The 26478-nt window shown below is 37.8% G+C and overlaps 2 protein-coding genes across 2 annotated transcripts in view; one reads left to right on the top strand and one right to left on the bottom strand.

The window, feature by feature from the left end:
- Positions 1–4857: 4857 nt before the first annotated feature.
- LOC131845701 (ras-related protein Rab-10) lies at positions 4858–10222 on the bottom strand. The gene is made up of 4 exons (XM_059194803.1): positions 9997–10222; positions 9598–9797; positions 7675–7764; positions 4858–5135 (listed from the first exon to the last, which is right to left on the bottom strand). Exons 1-4 carry the CDS (start codon positions 10121–10123, stop codon positions 4941–4943), a joined length of 612 nt encoding a protein of 203 aa, XP_059050786.1. The 5' UTR covers positions 10124–10222; the 3' UTR covers positions 4858–4940.
- A 423-nt stretch (positions 10223–10645) lies between these two features.
- Positions 10646–26478, top strand: part of LOC131845702 (cohesin subunit SA-1) — a 37589-nt gene continuing 21756 nt past the window's right edge. Inside the window, exons 1-14 of the mRNA XM_059194804.1 lie at positions 10646–11322; positions 11604–11774; positions 12433–12637; positions 13890–14115; positions 14888–15011; positions 15582–15760; positions 16433–16658; positions 17105–17236; positions 18367–18486; positions 19082–19300; positions 20049–20165; positions 21227–21427; positions 21997–22124; positions 22792–23009. Coding sequence (XP_059050787.1) covers positions 10843–11322; positions 11604–11774; positions 12433–12637; positions 13890–14115; positions 14888–15011; positions 15582–15760; positions 16433–16658; positions 17105–17236; positions 18367–18486; positions 19082–19300; positions 20049–20165; positions 21227–21427; positions 21997–22124; positions 22792–23009 — 2746 coding nt within the window. The 5' untranslated portion in view covers positions 10646–10842. The remainder of the gene's footprint in view (positions 11323–11603; positions 11775–12432; positions 12638–13889; positions 14116–14887; positions 15012–15581; positions 15761–16432; positions 16659–17104; positions 17237–18366; positions 18487–19081; positions 19301–20048; positions 20166–21226; positions 21428–21996; positions 22125–22791; positions 23010–26478) is intronic.

Genomic DNA, 26478 nt, shown 5'->3' with positions numbered 1-26478 from the left:
GAGGTTGCGGGAACAGCTAGTAAATAAATATAAAACGTGGTAAGATACCGTGATTTTTACTAATTATACGTACAAATGCTTATATGTACTTATCTATTTTGTGCGCTCATAAATAAATAAATATTTTATAGATCGGATCGAATCCGCGACCTTCGGAAAGTGTGGCAACGTAGTATTCCAATACACTATTGAGGTCATCAGAGATTAGAGATTACTTATGCATAATACAGGAAAATTAGTAAACAGTGTCCTTGGAGAAGACAATACGTAAGTTATGTAAATTTCAATATTCGTGTGTTCATTACATTTATTAAACAAGGAAATGAGACGAATTGTTTATGATTCATAGAGTAGTCAATATGTTGAAATAGAAATAGAAATAATCTTTATTAAAATAAACTCATTACAAGCACTTTTGAATAGTCAAATTCGGAATGCAGATTCATCACAAGAAGAATAATAAAGAAACTTGTGTGTTGCTCTTTTGAATAGATGTTTTTTTTATATAATAATTACAGTATACAAGAGGCATGATATTGTTAGTTGATTTAAAATAATACGTAGAAAAGAAATAATGTTTATTCGAATAAACTTAATATAACCACTTTTGAATAATCATATTTTTTATTCTACCACTCATTCGAACGTGCAAAAAACATGTTGCTCTCTTTTATTATTATACAAAAATAAATTTATTTTTCTAAAATGAAAGTAGCTTAAGTTACTCCTTATTATATCAGCTACCTGCCAATAAAAGTCCCGTCAAAATCGGTCCAGCCATATCAGAGATTACCCGGAACAAACAGACAGACAGACAAAAATTGTAGAAAATATTATTTTGGTGTATGGACCGTATGTTATATGTATATATGTGTAGTAAAAAACGGTTTTCAATATTACAGACAGACACTCCAATTTTATTTATATATATATATAGATGATTACTATTTTAGCATTTAAATATATACGACTAAAACCTGAATGCATTTTAAAGAAATTTGACCTGCAGATAACTTGTATCACGAAGAACGACAGCCATCTTGTATTTAAAAGAATAGACGAAGTCGCGTGAATCAATTAGTATAATTATCAGCCGTTATTCTTATAGTGTACAAAATGAATCGATTCCGTAAGATACCATTAAATAAACTTGATGGTACTGTGTATATATTGTAAACATGTACAACATTAATTTGAAAAGAATACGAGCTGAGTTTCTTGTCAGTTCTTCTCACCTCGAAATCATTCTGAACTGACGGTAGATTTGACATATCATAAGAGTCTGTAATAGACCTACATGAATAAAGATATCTTGAATTTGAATATGGAACACTTGAAACCGAGTAAAGGATAAAAAAGAACAAAAACAATTTTTTCAATAGGTATTTTATTATGAACATAATATACAATGGCGATGTTTATTTATAAAAGCAGGTAAAAACCGACGAGACACATACACCGTACGATAAAATATTAATTTATTTATCATCAACGTACATAATTCTTACATCCAGTAATTATAGAGTACCTACTTATATTATCTGTGACGGAACTAGTTTTGTTAAAGAGCACAGCCCTAGTGGAGGACGAGACTGAATAACATAACTAGCGTCTCATATCGTCCTAGCACTTCATTGGGACGACAAAAAGCTCTGTTCATGATTCAAGAGTATAATGGAAACATGCAAACGTTTTGCGAGTCCCGACACTTAAGTTGGGTACACGAAAATTGTAATTAAAAACATAGTCAATTTCCACTTAATAAAATTGCTTTAAAACAAAACGAAAAATAGACCTTAACGTTAAAAATCAAAAGTCCATTTTACAAACTATAGTTATTTCAATTTACTTTTAAGCATCTAAGTATTATAAATAAAATATTAAAAAAAGTAACTTCAGATATTGCATTGAAAACTGATTTACAATTCATTACTCTGTATATTGAAATCTATATGGAAGCATTGCCGTATTTTTAAGTAGGACACCTGTAAGATGTAGCGACAGATGTATTAAAACATTTTAAAACACATGTGTACTTTACAGAAATCGTTGGCAAACAATTGTGCTCACAGTACACAGATCTTGACGAAGGAGCACTGTATATATACATTTGAACTTTAGCAATATGATATTTGTTAGAAATGCTGAAAATGTTTGAACAATCCCTCAAAGATCTATACATTTATTTATTTATTAAAACTTTAATGCACAAATACATAAATAAAGGTACACATGGCGGACTTAACACCTCGAGGCACATTATACATGCTACACATCAACGTTTGAAGCTACTTCTGACATTCCTTTTAACTCTGATCATCAAACATATACGTTGCCGAATGTATCCTGATTTCACGTGAAATCAAGGAACACATACACATGTTGAAACTTGTTTAAAATATAAAAACCACACCAGACGAATTTGTTAACAATTCCTAAATAGAAAACCTGATTATAAATGTACAACTCTTATATTTAGCAAAATTCATTTCATAACACAAAGCTGTGAATAAACAACACATTGGGCGTGAGAATTGCGAAGCACCAAAACTATTAAACGATTCATCATATAGTACATACATGCTAACGCTACAAAATATATTGAAATCATGTTGCAGTGATTTATTGCACGCAGAAACTACATTTTAATGTTTTGACATTTTCAAGTACTGTTCTAGTGATTTCATCTTGAACTTTTATATTGTACTAGCTTTTGCCCGCGGCTTCGCTCACGTTAATTTATCCCCTTAGGGGTGGAATTTATCAAAATGTTTCTTATGCGATGCCTACGTCATAGTAGATTTATGCATGCAAAATCTCAGCCCGATCGGTTTAAAATTGACAAAGTTTCATACAAACTTTCATCCCCTATTTTATCGCCCATTTAATTTCACCTTTTAGTTATATAACTCAAAGGTGACTGACATAGTGATCTATCAACGCACAGCCCAAACCACTGCACGGATCGGGCTGAAATTTGGTATGCAGGTAGATGTTATGACGTAGGCATCCGCTAAGAAAGGATTTTGATTAATTCTACCCCCAAGGGGATAAAATAGGGGATGAAAGTTTGTATGAAACTTTGTCAATTTTAAACCGATCGGGCTGAGATTTTGCATGCATAAAGCTACTATGACATAGGCATCCCCATAGAAAGGATTTTGATAAATTCCACCCCTAAGGGGATAAATTAACGCCAGCGAAGCCGCGGGCAAAAGCTAGTTAATTAATAAATCACTTTAAAAACCATTTGCTGTAGATTCTCTTTCCGCAATAACTGCATATATTTGCTTATCTTTATAACTCAAGTGAAATATAAATGTACAGTCCCAAAGAATATTTGTCTTGAATTACAGTCTGTCGTAACGAAACGATATTTATATAATGATGTAAAAATATGAAAGCATTACTACTGCGTGTCGTGCACTAACTCGTCAGATAGATAATGCACTAATTGAATAATTGTTCTGTTGCATGACGAGTTAAAACTATACACGCAGATTCCTAACATTTATAGAATTAGAAAATGACAAATTGCAAGGCGTTACAGCCCTATTCAGTTTGAAACCTACTAGTGCGGTATCTGTTGTCGATAACGATCAACAAATTTATTGCACTAAATCGTTTTTGTCAGCCCTAATTTTATAATGTACACAAAGTTAGGTCTCCCATTATACCATAAAGTAGATTATTTTAAACTTTTTCAGGGTTGTTCATAATTATACACATTTTATAAATACACGAAAAGATTTCCAGTAATAGTTGTCACGATGACCGTTTTTGTATAGTATTGTATATATTTGGAGGCAAACGAACTTGCGGCTCACCTGATGGTAAGTGATTACCGCCGGCCATCCCGCGAGGAATCGAAACCCCGACCACCGAGGTCGTCAAATTACTGTTAATATCTCTATATTATATAATGTGTACAACTACAAATCAACACCAGTACATAGATACTTCCATAAGCTATCAACTAGCAGCCTAGAGGCTCGAAAAGGGGATCTAAAATTATCTGCCACTTTGACAAACATATGCTAATCACCAGACTTTGCGCTGCCGAGATCACTCCACCGCCATCTTTGGATCGTTTACTTAGAAGCAGAATTTACAATTTTATAAAACCAATTTCGGTAGTTTATATAAACTGATATAGTTTTAATAACACTCGCACTCAACTCTTTCATGACTATAGGGTTTCAGATCTGTAACAAAACTATGCGTTACTTGAATCGATTCGAATACACTCAGATAAATCGATTAAATATTTAAAAAAATTGCTTGTAGAAATCAATACATATTTTCAAATTACAACATAACTAAATTCATCGTAACATAACAAATTTATAAGAGGAAAACACTTTTGTTATCCCGGAGAAATACAACCTCGGATTCTTCAAGTCTATGGTGAATAGATATCTTCAGGGTAAGTGCGCTACATCCTAGGTCTTGCCATCATTTACCATCAGATGAGGTAAGACCAAGCGCAATCCCATTATTAATAAAAAAAAATTACATACAGTTTATACATGACCATAAACAATATCTCAAATGAAAAATTATTTTTTATCAATCCAAAATCTTCAAACCGATCATAGTCAAGTATTGTATTCTTCATTGGTTTTAACCAACGAATATCTCAAATTCATTAACATATTTATGTTATTGAAAGATCGGAAACCCTAATAGTGCCATGTCACATTTAATTAATTATATGCCATGTCTTTTTTAATTTCGTAAATGTATAATATTATAAAGAGGATCACACATGGACCCTAGCGGTTTCATGAAGATCGAAAACCCTAATAGAATCTCGTCACATTTTCGTACAGCATAACATACATATTTGTATATAGAGATAATAGATGTTTTGCCATCGTGTGGCGAGCGTGGCGAGTGTGACGAGTGTGGCGAGTGTGATGTGTGGCGAGCGTGGTGGCTTAGGAGCAGCAGGCGCGTGCGGGCGGCGCGCGTGAAGGGCGGCGCTCGACGGCAATGCGGGCGTGGTCGGCGTCCGCCTCCCGGCCCGCCGTCTTGTCGAGGATGGCCTCCGCCAGCTCGGAGAACGCGCGGTCGATGTTGATGTTGGCCTTCGCAGACGTCTCCATGAAGCGGATGCTGTGCTCGCGCGCTATCTGTACCATTACAAGCCAAGAAAAAAAAACGGTTATTTCAATATGTTACGTTTACATTCAGCCGCTTCCCCTGCCACTCGCGCTGCCGGAAATATTGCCGGGCGACAACTGAGCGAGAGGGCTGAATAAAACACGCTGCCAGTCCTTTGACTCGCGCACGAAAACCCGACAATCGAGGGAGCGCCGGGCAGCGCGAGTGGCAGCGCCAATGGCATGGGAAGTGTTTCCACTCTAGCGCTGCTCACTTCCCTGCCCACTCGGACTCAGTGTAAATTGGGCATTACAATAAGACACTTCAATTTTATTTATAAGTATAGATGTATAGATATACAGCCCATGTTACTTGCTGATACGGTAGCTATTCATAGGCGTATAACTTTAAAACTAGGCTAAGAATCTTTCGAGTCATCTGCTACAAATAAACTACTTCCCCTTTGCAACATTAATATATTATACTAGCGGTTCCCGCGACTTCGTCCGCGTGGAATTTAACTTTATTTTTCTAAAATAAAAGTAGCCTAAAGAACCAAAAATTATTTTGTTCGTTCCATTAGGTACAAATACGATAGGTTCAAACTAATACATTTACATCCTGCATCATCCCTTATTTTATCCCCATGGGAGTTGATTTTATCAAAATCCTATTTAAGCGAACGTCTCCAATCTTTAATTTCAGTTCAAGAAGATTTATACAAACTTTCATCCCCTTAGGGGTGGAATTTATCAAAATCCTTTCTTAGGGGATGCCTACGTCATAGTAGCTTTATGCACGCAGTCTCAGCCCGATCGGTTTAAAATTGACAAAATTTCATACAAACCTTCACCCCCAATTTTATCCCCTTGGGGGTATAATTAATCAAAATCATTTCTTAGGGGATGTGTACGTCATAACATCTACCTATCTACCAAACATTAGATGAACTATGGAACGTGTCTGACTCGTCTGTAAGCGAGCATTTGTCATGAAAAGAGGTAATGATGTGAAATGATCATTATACAAATATATATAGTACACCATAAGTGGCGAGGGGTTTGACAAAAAATCACGAAATATCACAAGAGGCGAGGGGGGGGGGGGAGGGGGAAGGGGCTAGTAAAACATCACGTGTTATTTTATGGCAATCAAAAACAATCTGCAACCTTTCTGTCTAGACATTTTTATCATGGTCCTTAATTTATCCTTCCTTTCTCCTCCTTTTATGTATTTAAAGTGGTATGTCTGGTCTAAAAAATGGTAAGTATGGTCCTTTATGTATTTAAAGATAATAATTTAAAAATTTTAAGATTTGCAGGTACTAAAAATACACGTGATGTTGAGTGGGAGGAAGGGGGAGTTTTAAACTTCACCGCGTATTACCAAGGGGGTGGGGGTTAGATAACGCTTAAAAAAAGATCATGGGATTAATGGACGACCCCTATGTATGTATGAGTAGATAACATTAATAATTTATGATATCCGTCATACTCGTGAACGAGTACTGTTTGTAGGGACTGGTCTGCTCTTATCTATACGACTGATTTAATCTTATTGTGTTTTTATATTTGAGCCTAAATAAATTAGTGCTGGTTGGTAGTTTGTATTCACACGTTTCCACTTGTAAAATGTGAACTTACAAGGATTGTTTAAAAGAGCAACACTTTGTTCATTCTTCTTGTGATGAATATGCATTCCGAATGAGTGGTAGAATCAAAATATGACTATTCAAAAGTGCTTGTAATGAGTTTATTTGAATGAAGATTATTTTTTTCTTTCTTTCTATTAGTATAGATTTGTGCATTAGTTTTAAATGTTTTAATACAAGTTTCTTGCTTATTCTTCTTGTGATGAGACAGCTTTCCGAATAAGCGGTAGATTTAAAAAAATGTTGACTATTCAAAAGTGCTTAAATTAAGTTTATTTGAATAAATGATTTTCTATTCTATAGACAGTACGGAACCGTCAGCGCGTGGTCCGCTCGCATTCTTTCCGGTGTTCATACATAGTTACGAAATGTATGAGTCATACAATGCATGTTCGTAGATTGTTAACATCGGCTGGATGTTAATTAATTTCTAATTTTTATGAGTACAGTCGTACAACACGCTCGAGCGCTCGCTACATACCAACACAGAGTACTGACATACTAACACACGTGTGTGTGTGTCCCAGACTATCAGTGAACAGACAGGAAAATTGTGAACAAAAACAATAAAAACATCTTGGAGGTGTCCATTTATACATCTATACATATAAATAAAATTGGAATGTCTGTTTGTAATATTAAAATAACACTTTTTACAATTACAATTTACTACATGCATATAAATACACCAAAATAACATTTTCTAGCATTTTTGTCTGTCTGTCTGTCTGTCTGTTTGTTCAGGCTAATCTCTAAAATGGCTAAACCGATTTTGACGGGACTTTCATTGCAGGTAGCTGATGTAATGAGTAACTTAGGCTACTTTTATTTTAGAAAATAAAGTTAAATTCCACGCGGGCGCAGTCGCGAGAACAAGCTAATTTATAGTATTAGTAAGGAAGTAAGGATATACTGACCGCCTCGCCGCGCTCCTTGCTCACGACCCGCTTATCTTCCATATCGCATTTGTTGCCCAATATCATCTTTTCAACGTCTTCATTAGCGTGCTGCAAATTAAACAATCACTGTTGTTTTTCAAGTTCAAGCCCTACATGTTGTTTACCAGAAGTATGCAGATGACGTATACATTGTTATCAGCCAGGCGACCTCCATCGCTCGCATTTTAACAATCCACAAAAGAGTGGGAGATTGTTAGTAATGTGGATTGATAACCCCATTGCTAGCAATGTACCATGTCAGGTTGACCTCCACGCGGTTCTCCCTGGAAACCATCATGATAAATTCATGGTGAATATGTCACGAAGGGCTAACTGACCTGACCTCATGCTCATCTTATCATCCTCCACTGGTGCCCCGCCAGCGTAAACCGTTAGCGCAAGTGGGTGCACCATTCCATTATCATCCATAAAAAAAAGGCTGATAAAGAAGCTGAAGCTGAAAGGCTGAAGGCCAGCTCCCGGCTGACGGATACGCCTTTAGTCTGAGGGCACCGCTGGGGGGTACAAACCTCAGCTCAGGCCGTCGTAAATTCAATCACCATTTGAATTGAATGGAGGATCGATCGGAAGGAGGAGATCTTTGTATATTGAACAGAGCTGTATAATGCAAGCGATGGATGACGTGAGAATATTTTACAGGTGGAATATGGAATGTGTTTGTCTCGTCTGTAATGAACGAGATTGGGGGATTGATCGGAGGCTGGAAACTATTGTTTTGGAAACATTAAAAATATATATAACTATATCCAATTGCATTTATATCATATTTATGATTTACTAGCTATAATGCTATATAACGTTAATAAAATTTATAGTAGTTTTAGTATTAAATTAATAGTAGTTATCATCAAAAGTGTACAGTCATGTAAAAATCCAATTAATTTTCAAAAGGAAATTTTCTAGCCAAGACTAATTTTAATCAATACACAAATTATATTAACAGCCTTCAGCATCAACTATTTAGCATTCCAATCAAAAAAAAAACCAGCATACACACACACATACACTGTAAATCAGAAATAATTTATAGAGCTGTAAAGCTGATTTATATGTGCTTATTGGTTAATAAACACATATAAATCAGCTTACAATTGCTCCATCTAAATTGTAAAATTCCATATTTCAATGTAATATAATAATTTTGTGTGAATAATAAACTACAAATTTTCAGCACCCGATTTGTGGTTGCATATGTAAATGTTAGGCATGAAAGGTAAGTAGTAAAATAATAGTGTCAGTTAAAAGAACTGTGGGTTACATGGTGGATCACTAAGTAGAATTTTCTTATCAACTGCCTCTATTAAATGTTTATACATTACTTTAGAAATAACTAATACAGATAATAAATATAGTCCTGTGGTAAAATTAATTAATTGGACAAAATACAAGGAAGTAGAGTTAGTAAAATATCCAATAATTGAGACAACCAGACAATATGGGAAATAGAAACATTAGCAAAGGAGACTACTGGACTCTTCGCTAACAAGACAATCTCCCAGGGGCTGAATTGCTCCAATGGGTGAACTTACTTGACTTCATCATGATGTTGATGCCCTGCCCTTAGTGTAGATAGGTGTGCATTCCATTTATATTAATTAAAATAAATGTAACATTAACCTTGTAGGGGAGAAAGAGGATTGTTAGTAATGTGGACTCTGAATCTTATTGCTAGCAATGTACCAAGTCAGGTTGACCTGCACATGGTTCCCCCTGGAAGCCATTGTGATAAATTCTTGGTGAATTTGTCACGATAAGCTAACCGACCTGACCTAATGTTCATCTTATCATCCTTCACTGGTGCCCCGCCAGCATAGACTGTTAGTGCAGGAGGATACACCATTCCATTATCATCAATAAATAAAATTTTAAAAAAACACTAACCTCGTCTATATTTCTTAACCATTTAACAATGTCATCAAATGTTTTTTCATTTGTTATATCATACACGAGCATTATACCCATCGCGCCCCGGTAATATGACGTCGTGATCGTGTGGAACCGCTCCTGGCCAGCCGTATCCCAAATCTGAAGTTTAATTTTCTTGCCACGCAGCTCTACTGTTTTTATTTTAAAGTCAATACCTAAAGATAAAATTATGATTAATAACAAATTCATCTAATCGTTACCACATTGTTATTATCAGACATACTAAGAGTAAACGGGAGAAAACCCATGAGTTAATAGTTGATATGAAGCAGTTAAAATCTATTTTATGATTACAATGTGGGTGTGAAATGAATCGGGAAATAAATCTGAATAAAATAAAGAAGTCGTTCTTACCGATAGTAGATATAAATGTCGTTGTAAAATGATTGTCTGAAAATCTAAACAATATACAAGTTTTACCCACACCGGAGTCGCCAATGAGAAGAAGTTTAAATAGTAAATCGTATGTTTTCTTAGCCATTTTAGTGTGTTAATTTAGAAATAATAATATGAACGAACTAAATTTTTAGCTATGTAGGTATATTCATGGGATCGGGAAATATGACAGTTCACAATTCGGGTTGCTAGGTTACAAAATAATTACTACAGATGATATAGCATAGCATAAATTACTACTACTTCAACTCTATAGTTTGTGACTACTATTGGCATTCTATTTTTTATTTAAATATGTATACACAGTTTCAAATTACGAAGAAATTAAGAATTTAATTCGTAATTTTCAAATTTCATAAGCATAAAGTATATTATATAAAGATCCGTAAATATAGATATAAATAGAATAAGATAATGATCTAACTAGTGACTTAATTTTTACTCATGGATAGAAATTGTTATGTAAAGGTTTAAATGTTATTTATACCTTTTAAAGAAAAGTGCATATTAAATTATTTATATTAAATGAGAAGTTTTTTTCTACTAATAATAGTTGCTCTATGACCAAAATAAATATTAGAGAGAGTACCTGTACTTCGTTTGGCAACATTCTGTGTTCCGCCATTTTAGTACTAAACATTTTTTTTCTGTAGTCCACTTCTCTCGACGCGTCTATAAAATAAATCAATAATGTAGCAAATAGAATAGGGAGTGTCAATGCAGTTCTCATAGTATATTTGTGTTATTTTGTTTTTTATACAAATCAATGGCTAAGTACTTATAGTAAACTAAAATTTCAACAAAATGCATCGACGCGGCGGGAAACGTATCCGGATGGACGATCCTCCACCAGAATATGTTAATCCAATGACTCCCGCCACGCCTATGACGGACTACGGAGGACAATCTGTACACGAGCCAGAAACGCCTAGTTATTCAGGTTTTAATGTTGGAGCAGTGGCAAACTCGACTGCCACTGAGATTGTTAGAGAGGAACCTGAAGAATCTCACCACGAAGAGGAGGCTGCCAGGTCACCATCTCCGGCTCCTACGAAACGGATCACCCGGAGCCGTGGACGAGGTGGTGATGGAGGGTATGTGGGGCGATTGGCAGAGTCGCCGCCCCCGCCGCCCCTGCGAAGACGCGGACGCGGTGGTCGCGGACGGGGCCGTGGTCGAGGGGCGGCCCCACCGCAGGCATACTCGCCTCCACCTGTACTTTTACCTGGCGACGACGAAAGTAGCCTGTATAATATTTTAAGATTTAATAAGACTGCCATAAATGTGAGTACAATTTTTATCTGGTCTTTCTCTATATAATGTTTTTGTATCGAAAATTGACAAGAAAAGTAATCCCATACTCTTTAGTAGTATAACACATTCAAGAAATCTTATTTCAACATTATTTAAACCCTTAGGTTTATTTCAATAAAAGTGCACAAGGGTAATCCCAATGTGAATTTACTCTCGTTGCGTAGATACCCACCTGTGGGCATTTTTTATGTTTTAACATAGTATCAAAGTAGTTTGTAGGCATTAAGTAACATTGAATATATATTTTGTAGCAAGTTGTGGATATGTGGATTGAGGAGTACAAGACCAACCGTGAGAGTGCCTTGGTGCAGCTGATGCAGTTCTTCATAAATTCGTCGGGCTGCCGTGGGAAGGTCACACCGGATATGGCACAGATGGATCACACACTTATTATTAAGAAAATGACTCAAGAGTTTGATGAGGTAATGTATATTTTATTTATTATATATAGGTAGTTTGTTTATTTTATTTATTTACTAGCTACTTGCCCCAGCTTCACCCAGGTGTAATTGTATTATTATATATATAAACCTTCTGAATCACTATCTATTAAATAAACAGCTTCAAAATCTGTTGTTTAGTTTTAAAGATTTAAGCATACATAGGGACAGACAGACAGCGACTTTGTTTTATACTATGTAATCATTACTAACTGAGCTGGAATAAAACAAACACATTTTATGTGAAACTTTTACCACACTATTTATTATGTCTGTATTAATTCATTCAAGTTTTAATCATTATGTACGGAGCAGTGTTTCCTCTCAGTTGTTCTTGGCTCTATTTTCAGAACTAAAATTACATCTGACTTATTATGAGTATGTGTAAGAAATCTACATGAATCAAGATATTTTTAATTTGTATTGAATATATTATATTTTATTATATATAGTGAAAACCAGGGCTAATATGGTTAAACAATTTCTGAGATTAGTGCCCACAAATACACATAAATATAAAGTTTTGATCATGACTTTGATGTGCAAACAGTGATTAGTTACATTATAAAATGTAGGATTGTATAGATATACAGGAAGTAATATAATTTAAATTAATGCAAGTATTTCTTTCCTTCATTAGGAGAGTGGAGAGTACCCTTTGATAATGACAGGCCAGACATGGAAGAAGTTCCGTTCAAACTTCTGCGAGTTCATCCAGACACTGGTGAAGATGTGCCAGTATTCCATTATATATGACCAGTACTTGATGGACAACATAATCTCACTGCTCACTGGACTCTCCGATTCACAAGTTAGAGCATTCAGGCACACAGCCACTCTTGCTGGTATGTATAGATGATTTTTTTTCAAGGATGATAATGGTATGGTATGTTAGACTCCATTCTCCGCAATTAGCCTCACATTCGGGCCGTTGTGCGTGTAGTGGATGATAATGGTTTGGTCCACCCACCTGAGCTAGCAGTTTACGATGGCGGGGCACCAGTGGAGGATGATAAGATGAGCATGAGGTCAGGTCAGTTAGCCCATTGTTACAAATTCACCAAGAATTATCATGATGGTTTCCAGAACCACATGGAGGTCAAACTGACATGATACATTGCTAACAATGAGATCATCAGTCCACATTACAGATGATCTTTTGCATGTTTCAACTTGTAATCTGTCATTAACTTGAATGGCAATGGGACACCCACTTTTTTATTTTATACTATGATGGTGGCAAATATTTATACCATCCATTTGATGGTAAATGGTTACTGTAGCCTATGGGTGGCTGAAACACCAGGGGTGTCACATGCATGTTGCCAATGATTGCCACTTGAGGAATGACTGTTGCCTATTTACATGAAGCATGTAGACATGAAATTGTCCCATTCTACAGCACCTCATGTTCATACTGAAACTTTAGTAAACTAGTTCTTGACAGAAATATGTACAGGTGGACATACTCCTGCAAACAGATTTGTTCAAAATTTGGCAGGGGAAATGGTTTTTAGTAATGGGGGTTAATAGTCCCATCAATATACTCCTGCAATATACCATGTCAGACCTGACATATCCGATGCCTGATAATCAGCATGGTCCGTCTTTGGAAATGTTGTGGTTATTTCATTATGTATCAGCCACAATGGGCTACCTGATATGATATGAGCATAATGTCATCCTCTATTGGTGCTCTGCCTGTGCTATAGTGCAGGCGAATGCACCACTCCATCATATAAAACCTATTTTGTCTTTATTAATTGACCCCACAACATGTGAGTAATTTAGGATAGCATACCAAGTCAAGACACTCTTCCTATTCATTTATTAAAAGAAAGGGTCCATCCATTAATCTTAATGTTTCTTTTTACCAATTTTATCTCTAGGAGAAGGACTCCTCACCCTAATGATATGTTGTGAGGTTTAAGACTTAGACCCCTGATGTCGAAAAACACATACATGTTTATGTATTTTTTAGTACTTAGAAGATGATAAGGTTGTACTCCCCTTGTGATATTACATGATTTTTGCCGAAACTCCCCCTTTCGAGCCTCAAAGGTCTTACCTGGTAAGTATGTGATGATGTATGTACAGTGATGAAGCTGATGACTGCGCTTGTGGACGTGGCGCTGCTGACGAGCGTGAACTGCGACAACTGTCTCCGGCAGTACGAGGCCGAGCGGCTCAAGGCGCGGGACAAGCGCGCCAGCGAACGTCTCGAGGTGCTCGTCGCCAAGCGACAGGAGCTCGAGGAGAATATGGAGGAGATCAAGAATATGCTCTCCTACATGTTTAAGTCTGTCTTCGTACACAGATATAGGTCAGTGTCACTTTTGAACCATGATGCTTATTAATGGAAGTGTCTAGATTGTGTTGGATACCTTATGTTCCTCAGATATTCATTATTTTTTATATTTATTTGTAATTCATTATTTTTGATTTGAAAATAACTGTTACCCAGTGTTAGTCTGTGTGGAATTATAATAAATCAAAGTTATAAAATGAAAGTAGCCAAAGTTAGTTACGTCCATTTAATATTAGCGATCTGAAGGTGACAGTTCTACAAAATTATTATTGTCGTAATATCACAGTACGAGGCGGCTCTGCTGTGCCATTGAAATTGCTAAGTTCAGGTCTAAACATTTAGGTTTTTTTTTTATTTGGTTGTTAGGGCTATTGTCAGGTGTTTGTAACACCTGTAGCACTGCGACCTACATAGATCTATTGTGCTCGCCCTTTTTCAAAGTTCGCTACCTAGACCCGTCAGGGACAAGAATTGAAGGATATTCTTAGGAGCGATGGTTTTTATCTCCTCGGGAAAGAGTGTAAACTTTCCAAAGGAGATATTTCGTTTATGCATGAGCGGACTACAACCACATAGGATGTGTAATAGCGCTTCTTCTTCAGTTTGACAGAATCTGCAGATTTTTGTCGTGCATAGGGCCTAGTTTTGCCATATGCTTGTTTAATTTAGTGTCCTGTGAGGGCCCTGGTCATCATGCATATGTTGTTTTTGGACATTTAGGCTTACAATTAACTCTATAGAAGTAGAATTGTTGTAATATGTCATTTTAACTGTTTTTGTCTGCTAGGGATACACTGCCAGATATAAGAGCGATAACAATGGCTGAGATAGGCATCTGGATGGAGAAGTTCCCGGCGCACTTCCTCGACGATCTCTATCTCAAGTACATTGGATGGACTCTACACGACAAGGTCAGTCAACTAGTTTACGACCGAAACCGTATTGGCAAGTCTCAGTTTCGGCCGAAACCGAAGCCGAAACTTCCTTACCAAGGTCATGTGAGGGAAAATAAAGAAAACACTTATTAACATGCAAGTTTCTTGCTCATTCTTTTTGCGCTGAGACAGCTTTCCGAATGAGTGGCAGATGGAAAAATAAATGTGATGATTATTCAAAAATACTTTAGTGTATAAGTAGTCCTTTTTATTTTGTTATCCGCAGTTAAATCTTTGGTTCTGTTTTTAAATTATTTTATTATGGACTTTTCATACAGATGTCATTTCTTTTGCTGGAATGTATGTTTAATTTTTTTTATACCTTGATGGTAGCAAACAGCCATAAGTTCCATCTCATAGTAAATTGTTACTGTGACCTATGACTCCTGAATCATCAGGGTTGTCATATATAAAAGGGTTATACATGACACCCCTGGTGTATAAAAGGGTTCCAAGGATTCCTCAACTCTGGAAATTAGCTCAACTATTGTATGTGAAATAGTTACAATCTTAAGAACCGATATAACATGCAATGTGCGTGTCTAGGTAGGAGAGGTGAGACTGCGCTGCCTGCAAGCGTTGCAGCCGCTGTATGAATGCGAGGAGCTGAAGGGCAAACTGGAGTTGTTCACATCCAAGTTTAAAGATCGTATAGTGTCCATGTCGCTCGACAAGGAGACTGAGGTCGCGGTGCATGCCGTCAAACTTGTTATAGCTATACTCAAGTAAGTGAATTATTTAGTGCTACTCTTTATTTTTATGCACTCTGTTAAACAAGTTGGTGGTGGATATAACTTCATGTGATGCTCATGTATTAATTACTTACTTAACAACCGAAACTATTAATGTTTTTATATATTTTAATTTCACTGGAGATACAAAGTAGCTGTTTCCTGGCAGAAATAGGGAGATAAATGTAACACTCAGATGATTTTAGAAGATATTTACATTTTTGAATTACGTGAAATCAAATATGGATGTTGAAGTGGAAAACAAATATGGATGGAATAGTACATTTGTGTTTATAATATTGTTATGTTCTTCAATAAATAAGACTGTAAAAAGTCATCTGCGTGGGGTACCTCAGTCTCACTATTTTTGCTGCCGCGACGGTTACTCTTGCTAGCTATGTTTAGGTCATTGGATGAGATTACTCGTAAGCAGTAAAATTACAGAATTAAAAACTTGTTATGGAATCTGGAATCGTAAAGCAGGAACGATTCGCGAGTGTGATTTTACGTATGATTTTTTTTATACCTTGAAGATGACAATTAATATGATGAAATTAGTGTACGCGGGAGAAAGCTCCTTTGAAACGGCATAGTCCGAGATCACTTAGGTTTCGACGCGTGTGGACGAATGATGTGCGGTCGATGATATGGTGAACGCGTGCGCAGGATGCACCCGGACGTGCTGACGGACAAGGACTGCGAGAACGTGTACGAGCTGGTGTACTCGTCGTGGCGCGCCGTGGCGGCGGCTGCGGGGGAGTTCCTCAACGTGCGGCTGTTCAGGGCGGAGCCCGAGCCGGCCGCGGAGCCCGCCCGCAGCCGCCGCGGCAAGCGGCGCCTCCCCGCCACGCCGCTGCTGCGGGACCTCGTGCAGTTCTTCATCGAGTCGGAGGTGACTGCTCATAAACCTTGGTCTTAAGACTTTGTGGTAGCGTACGAGAAGACTTGACGAAGTTTCCCAAATGCCGCCCAGCCTAGCTGTATTCGTCTCTTGGCCTCCCTCTCAAAGTTGTTTTTACCTAGTTGCAGCGTTTGTCCTAGATAAATATACCCCTGATCAACTTCGAGAGATACTCCATTAATGGCGACCGGTTCCGGACGAATGCGATCATTGAACATGATCTTGGTTTTGTCCAAATTCATCCGGAGACCGATGCGTTGAGACTCAGCCAGGCCGTTCAGCATCTATTGTAGGTCCTGCAGCGATTCAGTCATGATGACTATGTCGTCGGCAAATCGTAAGTGAGAGATGTTCTCACCGTTGACATTAGTAATATAAGATCAAGCTGCGACAAACTATAAGATATATATATGTAATACAAATGTATGTCTTTGTAGTTACACGAGCACGGCGCGTATCTGGTGGACTCGTTGATCGAGTCGAATCCCATGATGAAGGACTGGGAGTGTATGACGGACCTGCTGCTCGAAGAGGCCGGGGTCGGTGAGGAAGCACTGGACAATAGACAGGTCAGTCATTGCGTACCAATGTATATTCTTTTACAAGCCACTAATGTATTTTGAATAATTAAAAATACTAAGAACTGGGTTTCTTGTCTGTTCTACTCAGCCCGAAACTGACTTTTTGATTCTGAACTGAAGGTAGATTTGACATGTCATACGAGTCTGTAGTAAACCTACAAAAATAAACATATTTTAATTTGTATTAATTGTATTAAAATTCAAATTCAAATACTCTATTTGTGAAGTACAGGTTACAAAGGTCTTAAGAAATGGATAGAAGTTTCACTATCTTCTGCAATTAAGCGTTTTGTACGCGTAATTGCAGAAGAATCTTCGTCATCCAGAATTCATTTATGCTATAATAATTCGTGTCTAATAAATATTTCTTCAAATTATTCAAATAACTACTGGAACAAGGCACAAATATTTTAATATACATAAAAGTAACAATTTCCCAGTATGATATACCTACTTTAAAAAGAGCGACAAGTAAGTTTCTTGCTCGTTCTACTTGTGATGAGTCTGCGTTCCGAATGAATGGTAGAATAAAGAAATATAACTTCAAAAGTGCTTATTCAACTACTAGGATACTTCTTTCTATCTATTTCAGTTGTATAGTAGTTTACTTTGTAAGTTGTTTTGTTGAATGGTGAGTTAAGACAGTATATATTGTAAAGCTTTAAGTTGGGCTAAAAAGGACTTGTATCCAGAGTCGAATAACATATTAATAAAAAAAAATATATTTATCCCAATAAAACAATAGGTTTACATATCGTTGATTAAATAGAAAAATGTGATTTTTCAAAATTAGAAGCTAGAATTGCCTCCTTTTATATAAGACAATTAAATTAACCACGCCGTCTTAATCATTATCTAAATACTTTTAAAATAATATATAATACTTCAGAGTAAATTTAAAACTTTAAAGGAAAAAATAATTTAAAATAGTTTAAATGTTTGTCTTGTAAAAATTTACATTTTGAATAGTGCTATTTTTCTATTTAACCGACGATATATTTTAGTTTATTAAGAATATAGAAATAAGTTATCGTGAAATGACTGTGGATTAATAACTATGGGTTGTAATGTGAAGAGGCGTATAGTGTGTGACGTACGATGTGTGATGTGGTGTGCAGGAGTCGTCGCTGATCGAGCTGATGGTGTGCTGCGTGCGGCAGGCCAGCACCGGGGAGCCGCCCGTCGGACGAGGACCCGCACGCAAGCACCACCACCTGCTGTCCAAGGACCAGGCCAAGGTAACTGAATGTACACCGCATGCGAAGGACGTGTACCACTGCCTCCTGATGCAAACCTAGCGTCCACGCACCCGACACACCGCTCCTGTGGCCTGCGGCCCGGTGCTACGCGTCGGACACCGGATACCGGACACGGGACACTTCTTGTCCGATCGCCACCGATACTAATAATACCACCTTTCTAACCTGAATAATCTGTCTATCTTTTATAACAGTTTTTATATTTATTAATCACAGATAACTAGTTTTATATTGGCTATCCAGGACTATACACTTAGTTCCGTTAAGGTATTCAACAAAGAGAGTGGTAAGAGATTTAATTACAGGTTAATTTTCACCTTAAATATAATAATACCCTAAAAAGTACATAATGATTAATATGAAGAAGTCCCGTCACATGAAACCTTTTTAAAAATAACACTCACTTTTTATATTCTTAAACGTCGCCATTTTACATCGATGGATATGATAATAATTGAATTGAAACAAAAAATATTTTAAGTAGTAATATTCCTCAAGATTTGGATAGCATAGGATTCCAGCTAGGATGAATCAGATGCATATCAGTCAGTGAATGTCGTATGTGTGCCCGCAGCAAGTGAGCGACGACCGCAGCCGCATGACGGCGCACTTCATGGTGACGCTGCCGGCGCTGCTGGACAAGTTCGGAGCCGACCCCGAGAAGCTCACCAACCTGGTCTCCATCCCGCAGTACTTCGACCTGGAGCTCTACACCACGCAGCGCCAGGAGGGCAACCTCACGCTGCTGCTCAACAAGCTGCGCGACATTGTCTCCGTGCAGACAGAGGCGGAGGTGCGACACCCTCACCCTATTCACCCTCCATACACCTACATACATATACTATTTCCGTTTAGTTACACAAAATTTTACTTTATAAATTGGAGAATATCTACAGTATGACTGCATTACTTTAGTACAATGATTCCCAAAGTGGTCTATATCAACCCCTAGGGGTCTATGACAAATTGCAAGGGGTCTAACAGTGGTCATCTTGTTGTTTTTACTTTGTTTTTAACACTAAACTTTACTACAGTTAGAAATCTATACTCTATACTGAGACTATATCTATACTGAGAGTATTACTCCCAATCTTAGTTTCACAATCCACCATATTTTTATTAGTCTTTAATAATTAGCGCCATCTATTGGAAGTCAATAAGAGAGTAATTGAGGCAGGGGCGGATCGTGAATTTGTAGGGCCCTGGGCTAAATCCACTTAGGGGCCTACCTAATTATATTACTCAACTAAAAATATACTGACCAAAAACAAGCGACCAGAGATTCCCCGTTCCTTTCCGGTTGATTGTTGATTGATCTCAGGGTTGCCAACCTTACGATAGGTTTTTTAACATTCAATATTGTTTTTTTATATTCTAAATATCGTTTCTGTGATGACTGGGGATCTTTGCATCCTCGGGCCCTGATCCGCCCCCGAATCGAGGTTTTATAACGCGCGTAAAGACAAAGTATAAAGGGATGGTAAGTAAGTATTGGTTTATACATATAGTTGCAAGTGCGGTATAGTGGGATGTGACGGTAGGTGGTGGAGACGTGCGGTCGCACGCTGGAGTGGCTGTGCGGCGAGCAGGGCGGCGTCTACACGCGCTGCAACGTCGCCCGAGCCACCATCACCGACATGTGCGTCAACCGGTACAAGGTACGCACGCACGCACACTATCTTTATCTCTATTACGTGCCCGATTCCAAACACTTCTATTTAATTGGAGGAAATCTCTGTGTGACGTTCATACGATGTAATTAATGTATGTACACGTAGATGTTTATAGGGTCTAATCAAAATAAAAAAAAATAATGTAAGGCTATAGATAAATTCTTTATTCACAATTACAGACACATAACATACATGAGATACAGAAAAAACTAGAATTAATAAAAGAAATGTAGGTGGCTTTATGTGCCGCAAAAGTGAAAAGGCAGACAACTCAGCATAATGCTACAGATAACTCTGCAGCGCTGATATTCTGTTGGCTCCTTACTTATACTATACTTATTACTAAAGAAATACATAAATATGAAACTTCGAGCTGTTTATCAAAATATATAAACTTTAATAAACTGTAAATAATATGATGAACTATATCATTAAACTACTTATACTGCATAAATACTATAACAAGGATTACACATATATTGATGTGGTGAAAGGCTCCGCGAGACTGATGATGACGAAGATGATGGAAGACAATGCTTGCGGACTAAGTTGGGTAATAAAGCTCCTTATAAAAATACCTTTTCATTATCTTATATATAAAATTCTCGTGTCACAGTTTTCGTTCCCATACTCCTCCGAAACGGCTTGACCGATTGTCATGAAATTTTGTGAGCGTATTGAGTAGGTCTGAGATTCGGCCAACATCTATTTTTCATCCCCCTAAATGTTAGGGGTAGTCCACCTTTAATTTTTTTTTTATTTTAAGGCAAAACAATGTTTGCCGGGACAGCTAGTAACTATATATATTCTAGTGTGTGCATGTTACGGAGTTTACATAATTTCAACAGAGATTTTCGAAATTAAAATGAACAGTGTCTAAATCATTATGCTGATCATCAAGCATAATTTTGAAGTCTCAAGTTCATCCCTTCTTTTTATATATTATGTTTATATGATTTCCTCTGCAAATATTGAACTAGTTTCGATATTGGCGATGTGTGTATGTATGTGTAATGTGTGTACTGAGCGTGTGAGGCGTGTGGCAGGAGGCCATCGACGAGTACCGTTCGCTACTGGAGGGCGGCGAGACACCTGATGCGGACGAGGTGTTCGCGGTCGAGAACTCGCTGCGGAAGGTCTCCATCATGTACATGTGCCACAACCTCAACGATACCAATATATGGGACTCGCTCTTCGAGGACCTGCCCAAGTGCATCAAGCAGAACGAGTCGCAGATGCCGCCACAGGTTCATATTATTTCTTTACGTAATCCAACTTAAACTTACCAGTCCTAAACCTAAATGGTAAAAGGTTACCCTTATTATTTGGGTTTATCAATTCATTGATGCATTTTTAAGTCAATAACTTTGTCAATCTTCATTTCTACATACAGGCCACTAGATAGATAGATAGATAGATAAAAATAGATAAAAATTTTATTCACGTTAAAGGCACTAGTGTTTATTAATTAATACAGTTATGGTATTTATTGTCTATGTCTTCAAAATAAAAATTACTGTGGTATTTTTGGTATTTGCTGTGTTATACGGGCTTTTCAGACAATGTTCATTCCTAAATGTAGTAATATGACCTTAGATTGTACTGACATTATCATATTTTTTTATTTATGCTTTAAATAAATAAATTATGAAGATTTTTAGAGATTCTGCATGGTAGTTTATGTACACGGTAGATAATTAGCGTACTATGTTGTTTTAATGGGGACCAGTGGATTTTACTAAGAATCTCATCCTTTAGTTTGAGATAGTGATGATGTTAGCATTTGTGTGTATTAACATGGTGTGGTGACCTGCAGGCGCTGGTGTACGTGGTGCGCGCGTGCTTCTACTCCGTGGTGTGGTCGCTGCACGAGCTCGAGGAGCGGCTGGTTGCAGGCGGAGGAGCAGCTGATGCTCTTTCACAGTTGCACGACCGTCTGCACGGGTTTGTATTGACACTTGTAACACACGTCTGCTGCCACTCGGTGGTGTGGTTGCTGCACGGTCTGGAGTATCGGTTGTGATGTACTGAAGTTTTTCAATAGATATCCTTTTCATTTGTCTACTGTTATGAAATTTGATTTAGATATTAAAAGGGTTTTTTAATTAAGTATTCTTCAAAAGAATATTCTCGGGTATAGTTTTCCATTTTAAATTGTTGAGGGAATCTTTTATAGATACAATTATATATATTGTGCATGTATATCAGAAAGTGATATCGAGTCCGACATGCCCGATAATTGAGGGTATTATAGTTGGAGATTGGTAGGTATCTATGTATCACGAAATTAATGGTAATAGTAATATATATATATATTTTATATATTGACGTCGTATTCCAATCTTTAAAAAATAAAGTCGATATACGAGCAAGTATGAATATCTTTCAAAACCCTTTCAATGGGTTACATATGGGAAACCCATTGAAAGTGCTCGTAAGTAATGAACGAAGCGGTGACGGGCCGGGGGTCCCTTTCGACGGGTTACGTCCGGAAACCTATTGAAAGCGCTCGTAAGTAACGGACGAAGATAGCGTGGTGACGGGCCGGAGTCCCTTCCAATGTATGGGAAGTCCAAAGGAAAGCGGCGGTAATATGTAAGGTACGCGTCAGGTACATGGCGCAGTGCCGCAGCATCGTGGCGGAGGGGCGGTCGCGCGCGCTGCAGGAGGAGGCCTACAGCAGCGTGTGCGACCTGCTGGTGGTGTTCGCGGCGCGGCTGCCGCACCACGCGCCGGCTCTGCGCCGCCTCGTGCTGCTGCCCGACACCGACCTCTGCGACCTCCTCAACGCCGCCGTGCAGCGGCTCGTCTTCGTGCACCACGACTACGGTAACCGCCTCTCGCTACTCCGTACCCTACGACCACTCATTTATATATTTATCTGTATTTCGAAATTTGACCACGATTACCCTCTATATCACCTGATGTTGAGTGAGGCTGCGATGTAATCTAAACTCGAATACTGCCAATTCACCCTTGACACTACGAATACGGTAACCACGCCCACCTCTCTCCCGCAACACTCGCTACACTCATACACTATTGATGGTTATTTACTTATTTGTATTTCTAAATTTGACCGCAATCTCACCTGATGTTGAATGATGCTGCGGTGTAATCTAATCTCGAATACTACCAATTCACCCTTGACACTACAACTACGGTAACCACACCCACCTCCCGCAACACTCGCTACTTTCATACACTATCAATGTTCATTTATTTATCTGTATTTCTAAATTTGGACGCGTTTCATCGCAACCTTATTTGATGTTAAGGGGTTACATGGGTTTCCTCGGGCAAAAAACGGCCTTTTTTTCAATAATTTTTTTTACATATAAAAAATGAAATATTTTAATGATTTTTTTTTATTTAAAAGATACATATTTAATAAACATTTTGCAAAATTATAAAAAAAAAATATCAAAATGGCGGTCATTACGACGCCATTTCCGGCAGTCCCTCGGTAAAAAGGTGCCTCCGCGTTGTCAGCAGAACTTCTTTCAGGATCATCTGAAATAAAAATAAAAAATACGTGTTTTAGTAAAGACAATAAACTAGGTATTGGACGAAGGAAAAAAAAAATAAATAAAAATTGGATTTTTGGCAGACGTTTTTATAAAAAAAATGCAAATTTCTATGAAAATTTCTCGACATTTTTTTTTTAAAAATAGTTGTAAATAAAATAAAAAAAAATCCTTCGTTCAAGACCTTGTAAATGATATCTCGAAGACCTGTGTAAAATTTCATCAAGATCGGTTGAGTAGTTCGCGAGAAATCTTGACAACCGTCTTTGAAAACATAGTTTTGAGAAAAACGCGTTTAAAGTTTTAAGAGACAATAAAACAGGGTATTTTTTTTTTTTTTAACTTACATTGATTCGTCGATTCCTGGGCCATAAAGTAGAGAACCTGCTACACCTGCATTGTCCAGGGCATCCTTTTGCTCCAGTCTATGACGAATCCTGGCTTCACGAGTCTCGCTGGTACACCTTCCGTTATCTGGGTTCTAGACACTTTAACGGCATTTTTTATCGAATAAAATTCACAACAAACACTTATAACCTCAAAATGAACTTCGTAGTTTAACGAGAAATCACCAAATGAAATATTTTCCAGTAGTTTACCTTATATAAAGAAAAAAAGGGACAAGAATTACAGCTAACAATAGATGAGCTGCAGCTGCGTTTTACTTACTGCGCCCTCAGCCTATACCTGACCTCGACCGTCCACCTTTTAAAGGCTGTATCTCCGAAACTATTAGTCGGATCAACTTGAAAATTTAGGACAATATTCTAGAGATGTTATAGAATTTAATAAGACAAAAAAAAATTTTTCGATTTTTTGAAACCGTGAAACCCATGTAACCCCTTAAATGATACTGCAATGCTGCAGTCTAATATAACCTCAAATACGGGTAGTATTTGAGATTATATCAGATTGTAACACCATTCACTCTCATGAAATACTCAATGTTGTAAAAAGCAAGGAACAAATGCTGAAACAGGGTACTAAGTTTACCCTTAAAAAATGTAAAAAACTCTCAGATAATTTGATCTTCACTCGGTGGCTACCGTTCATATACACTACCGACATTGCCTACGAAGTATACCGAGCTCATATCAAATTACGCATGAAATTAAAACACAGTGGTAACACTGAAAATTTTTTATTATTTTTCTCTACTAAATTGATCAAATAATCCTATAGTTTCTATAAGTAGTTTAAAAATTCTTTACAGATTTTCACTACATAATTGACTATGAGCTTAGTATACTTTTTAGGGTAAACTCTTTATATCACAGAAAAAATGCTTAAATGAAGGAATTAAACACTTCTACACTTCACTCATGAAACAAATCAAATTTCAAATCGTCCATTATTTTAGTTAATTTAATAATATATTAAACGTGTGAATATACAGGTGTTTATTGGCAAGACTCCAGATATATTCAAGAGCCAAGAATATTGCTTCAAAGGATTGACATATACACAAAGTTAAAACTTTTAAAAAAGTAATTAAATCTTAGAATACAGCAGTTGATTAAAAACACCAGTCACAATTTATACATACTTTGTATATATGCAATCTTTTGTCATTTTTGTATAGTTATTAATTTCCCATGACATACAGTTATCTAACTCTATGTGTTCACGTTATCAATTAAATTTGATTTGTATTATGTAAAAATAATTTCATTCAACTACAGTCTTTCGTATAAAATTTTCGTGTAAATATTTTGTTCAAGTCAAATATGATAGTTTCCTGTAAAAACTGTAAACTTACATTGTTTGTTTTAAGGTACATTAAAATAAACTGTATGTCTGTCATATTTGACGTGTATATTCTCGCAATCGACGCATAGTGCTCTATGCAACTCGATTCTAATATTGGTGAAGTAAATAAATTTCTGTGTTGTGGGATTAGGTTTTTCTAAATTGGGGTGATGTGTTTTGTAGAATTCATAGCGGTCGAGTGGATGTACATGTTGGGGATTGTTCGGTTTCAAGTTCTATGTCTGTTCATATTTATACAAGTGCAATCAAATGCTGCGCGGGGCGCACGTGACGGGGATTCGTGAACGGGCTCGGTGGTGACGCACGCGCAGCAAATAATTGCACTTGTGTAGTGTCACAGTGACGTCACTGCTGCGCTCGCGACTCGTCAGTGACTGAGAAAAAATATGCATTATTCCGACACTCGGCCACCACGCCGCCGCGCCCCCGCTCCCCCGCCCTCCCCTGCCTCCTCGGCTCTCCTCGCTCCGTCGACACGTTTCTCTCCTCTTCGATTCATTCTAGTATTTATAAACGCAACTCGTCTATTCCGTCTGAACGGTTCGCGCGCGCTACAAGTGTTGGATGGTTGTCTCGCGGTAGGAGTGTTGGCGGCTCGCGGCCGGGGAGGGCGGCGCGGGGCGCGGGGCGCGGTGTGTGGTGTGGTGGGGAGGGGAGGGGAGGGATGCGATAACGGTGTGGTATGTTTGGTTGCATGTCACGCTCGGTGCGTGCGCTGCTGGTCGCGCGTCTCCACGCCGGTAAGCCCATTGGTCCGCACTCCGCAATCCGCTCGCACTAGTTCGCGTTCCCGTCGCCGCCCGCACCGCACACCGGCAGCCCCCCCCTGCTCCTTCTAGAGAGTCGCCGTCGCGCAGAAACGACCCCTACCGACGATACTGTCCGCGTCACCGTCCCGGTTTGTGGAGTGGTGACGTTCACAATATTCTCGTGTGAATGTTTCTGCGCGACCGGTGCCGCTCTGTTTGGAAGCAGTGCCGGGGATTCCCCGCGTGTGCGTG

The sequence above is a fragment of the Achroia grisella genome, unplaced genomic scaffold (genome assembly GCF_030625045.1).
Source record: "Achroia grisella isolate CSIRO2021 unplaced genomic scaffold, CSIRO_AGI_Agris_v1 utg478, whole genome shotgun sequence".
In the NCBI taxonomy this organism is placed as follows: domain Eukaryota; kingdom Metazoa; phylum Arthropoda; class Insecta; order Lepidoptera; family Pyralidae; genus Achroia; species Achroia grisella.
Note: the sequence above shows the minus strand (reverse complement) of the source record. Positions and strands in the feature narration are given on the sequence as shown.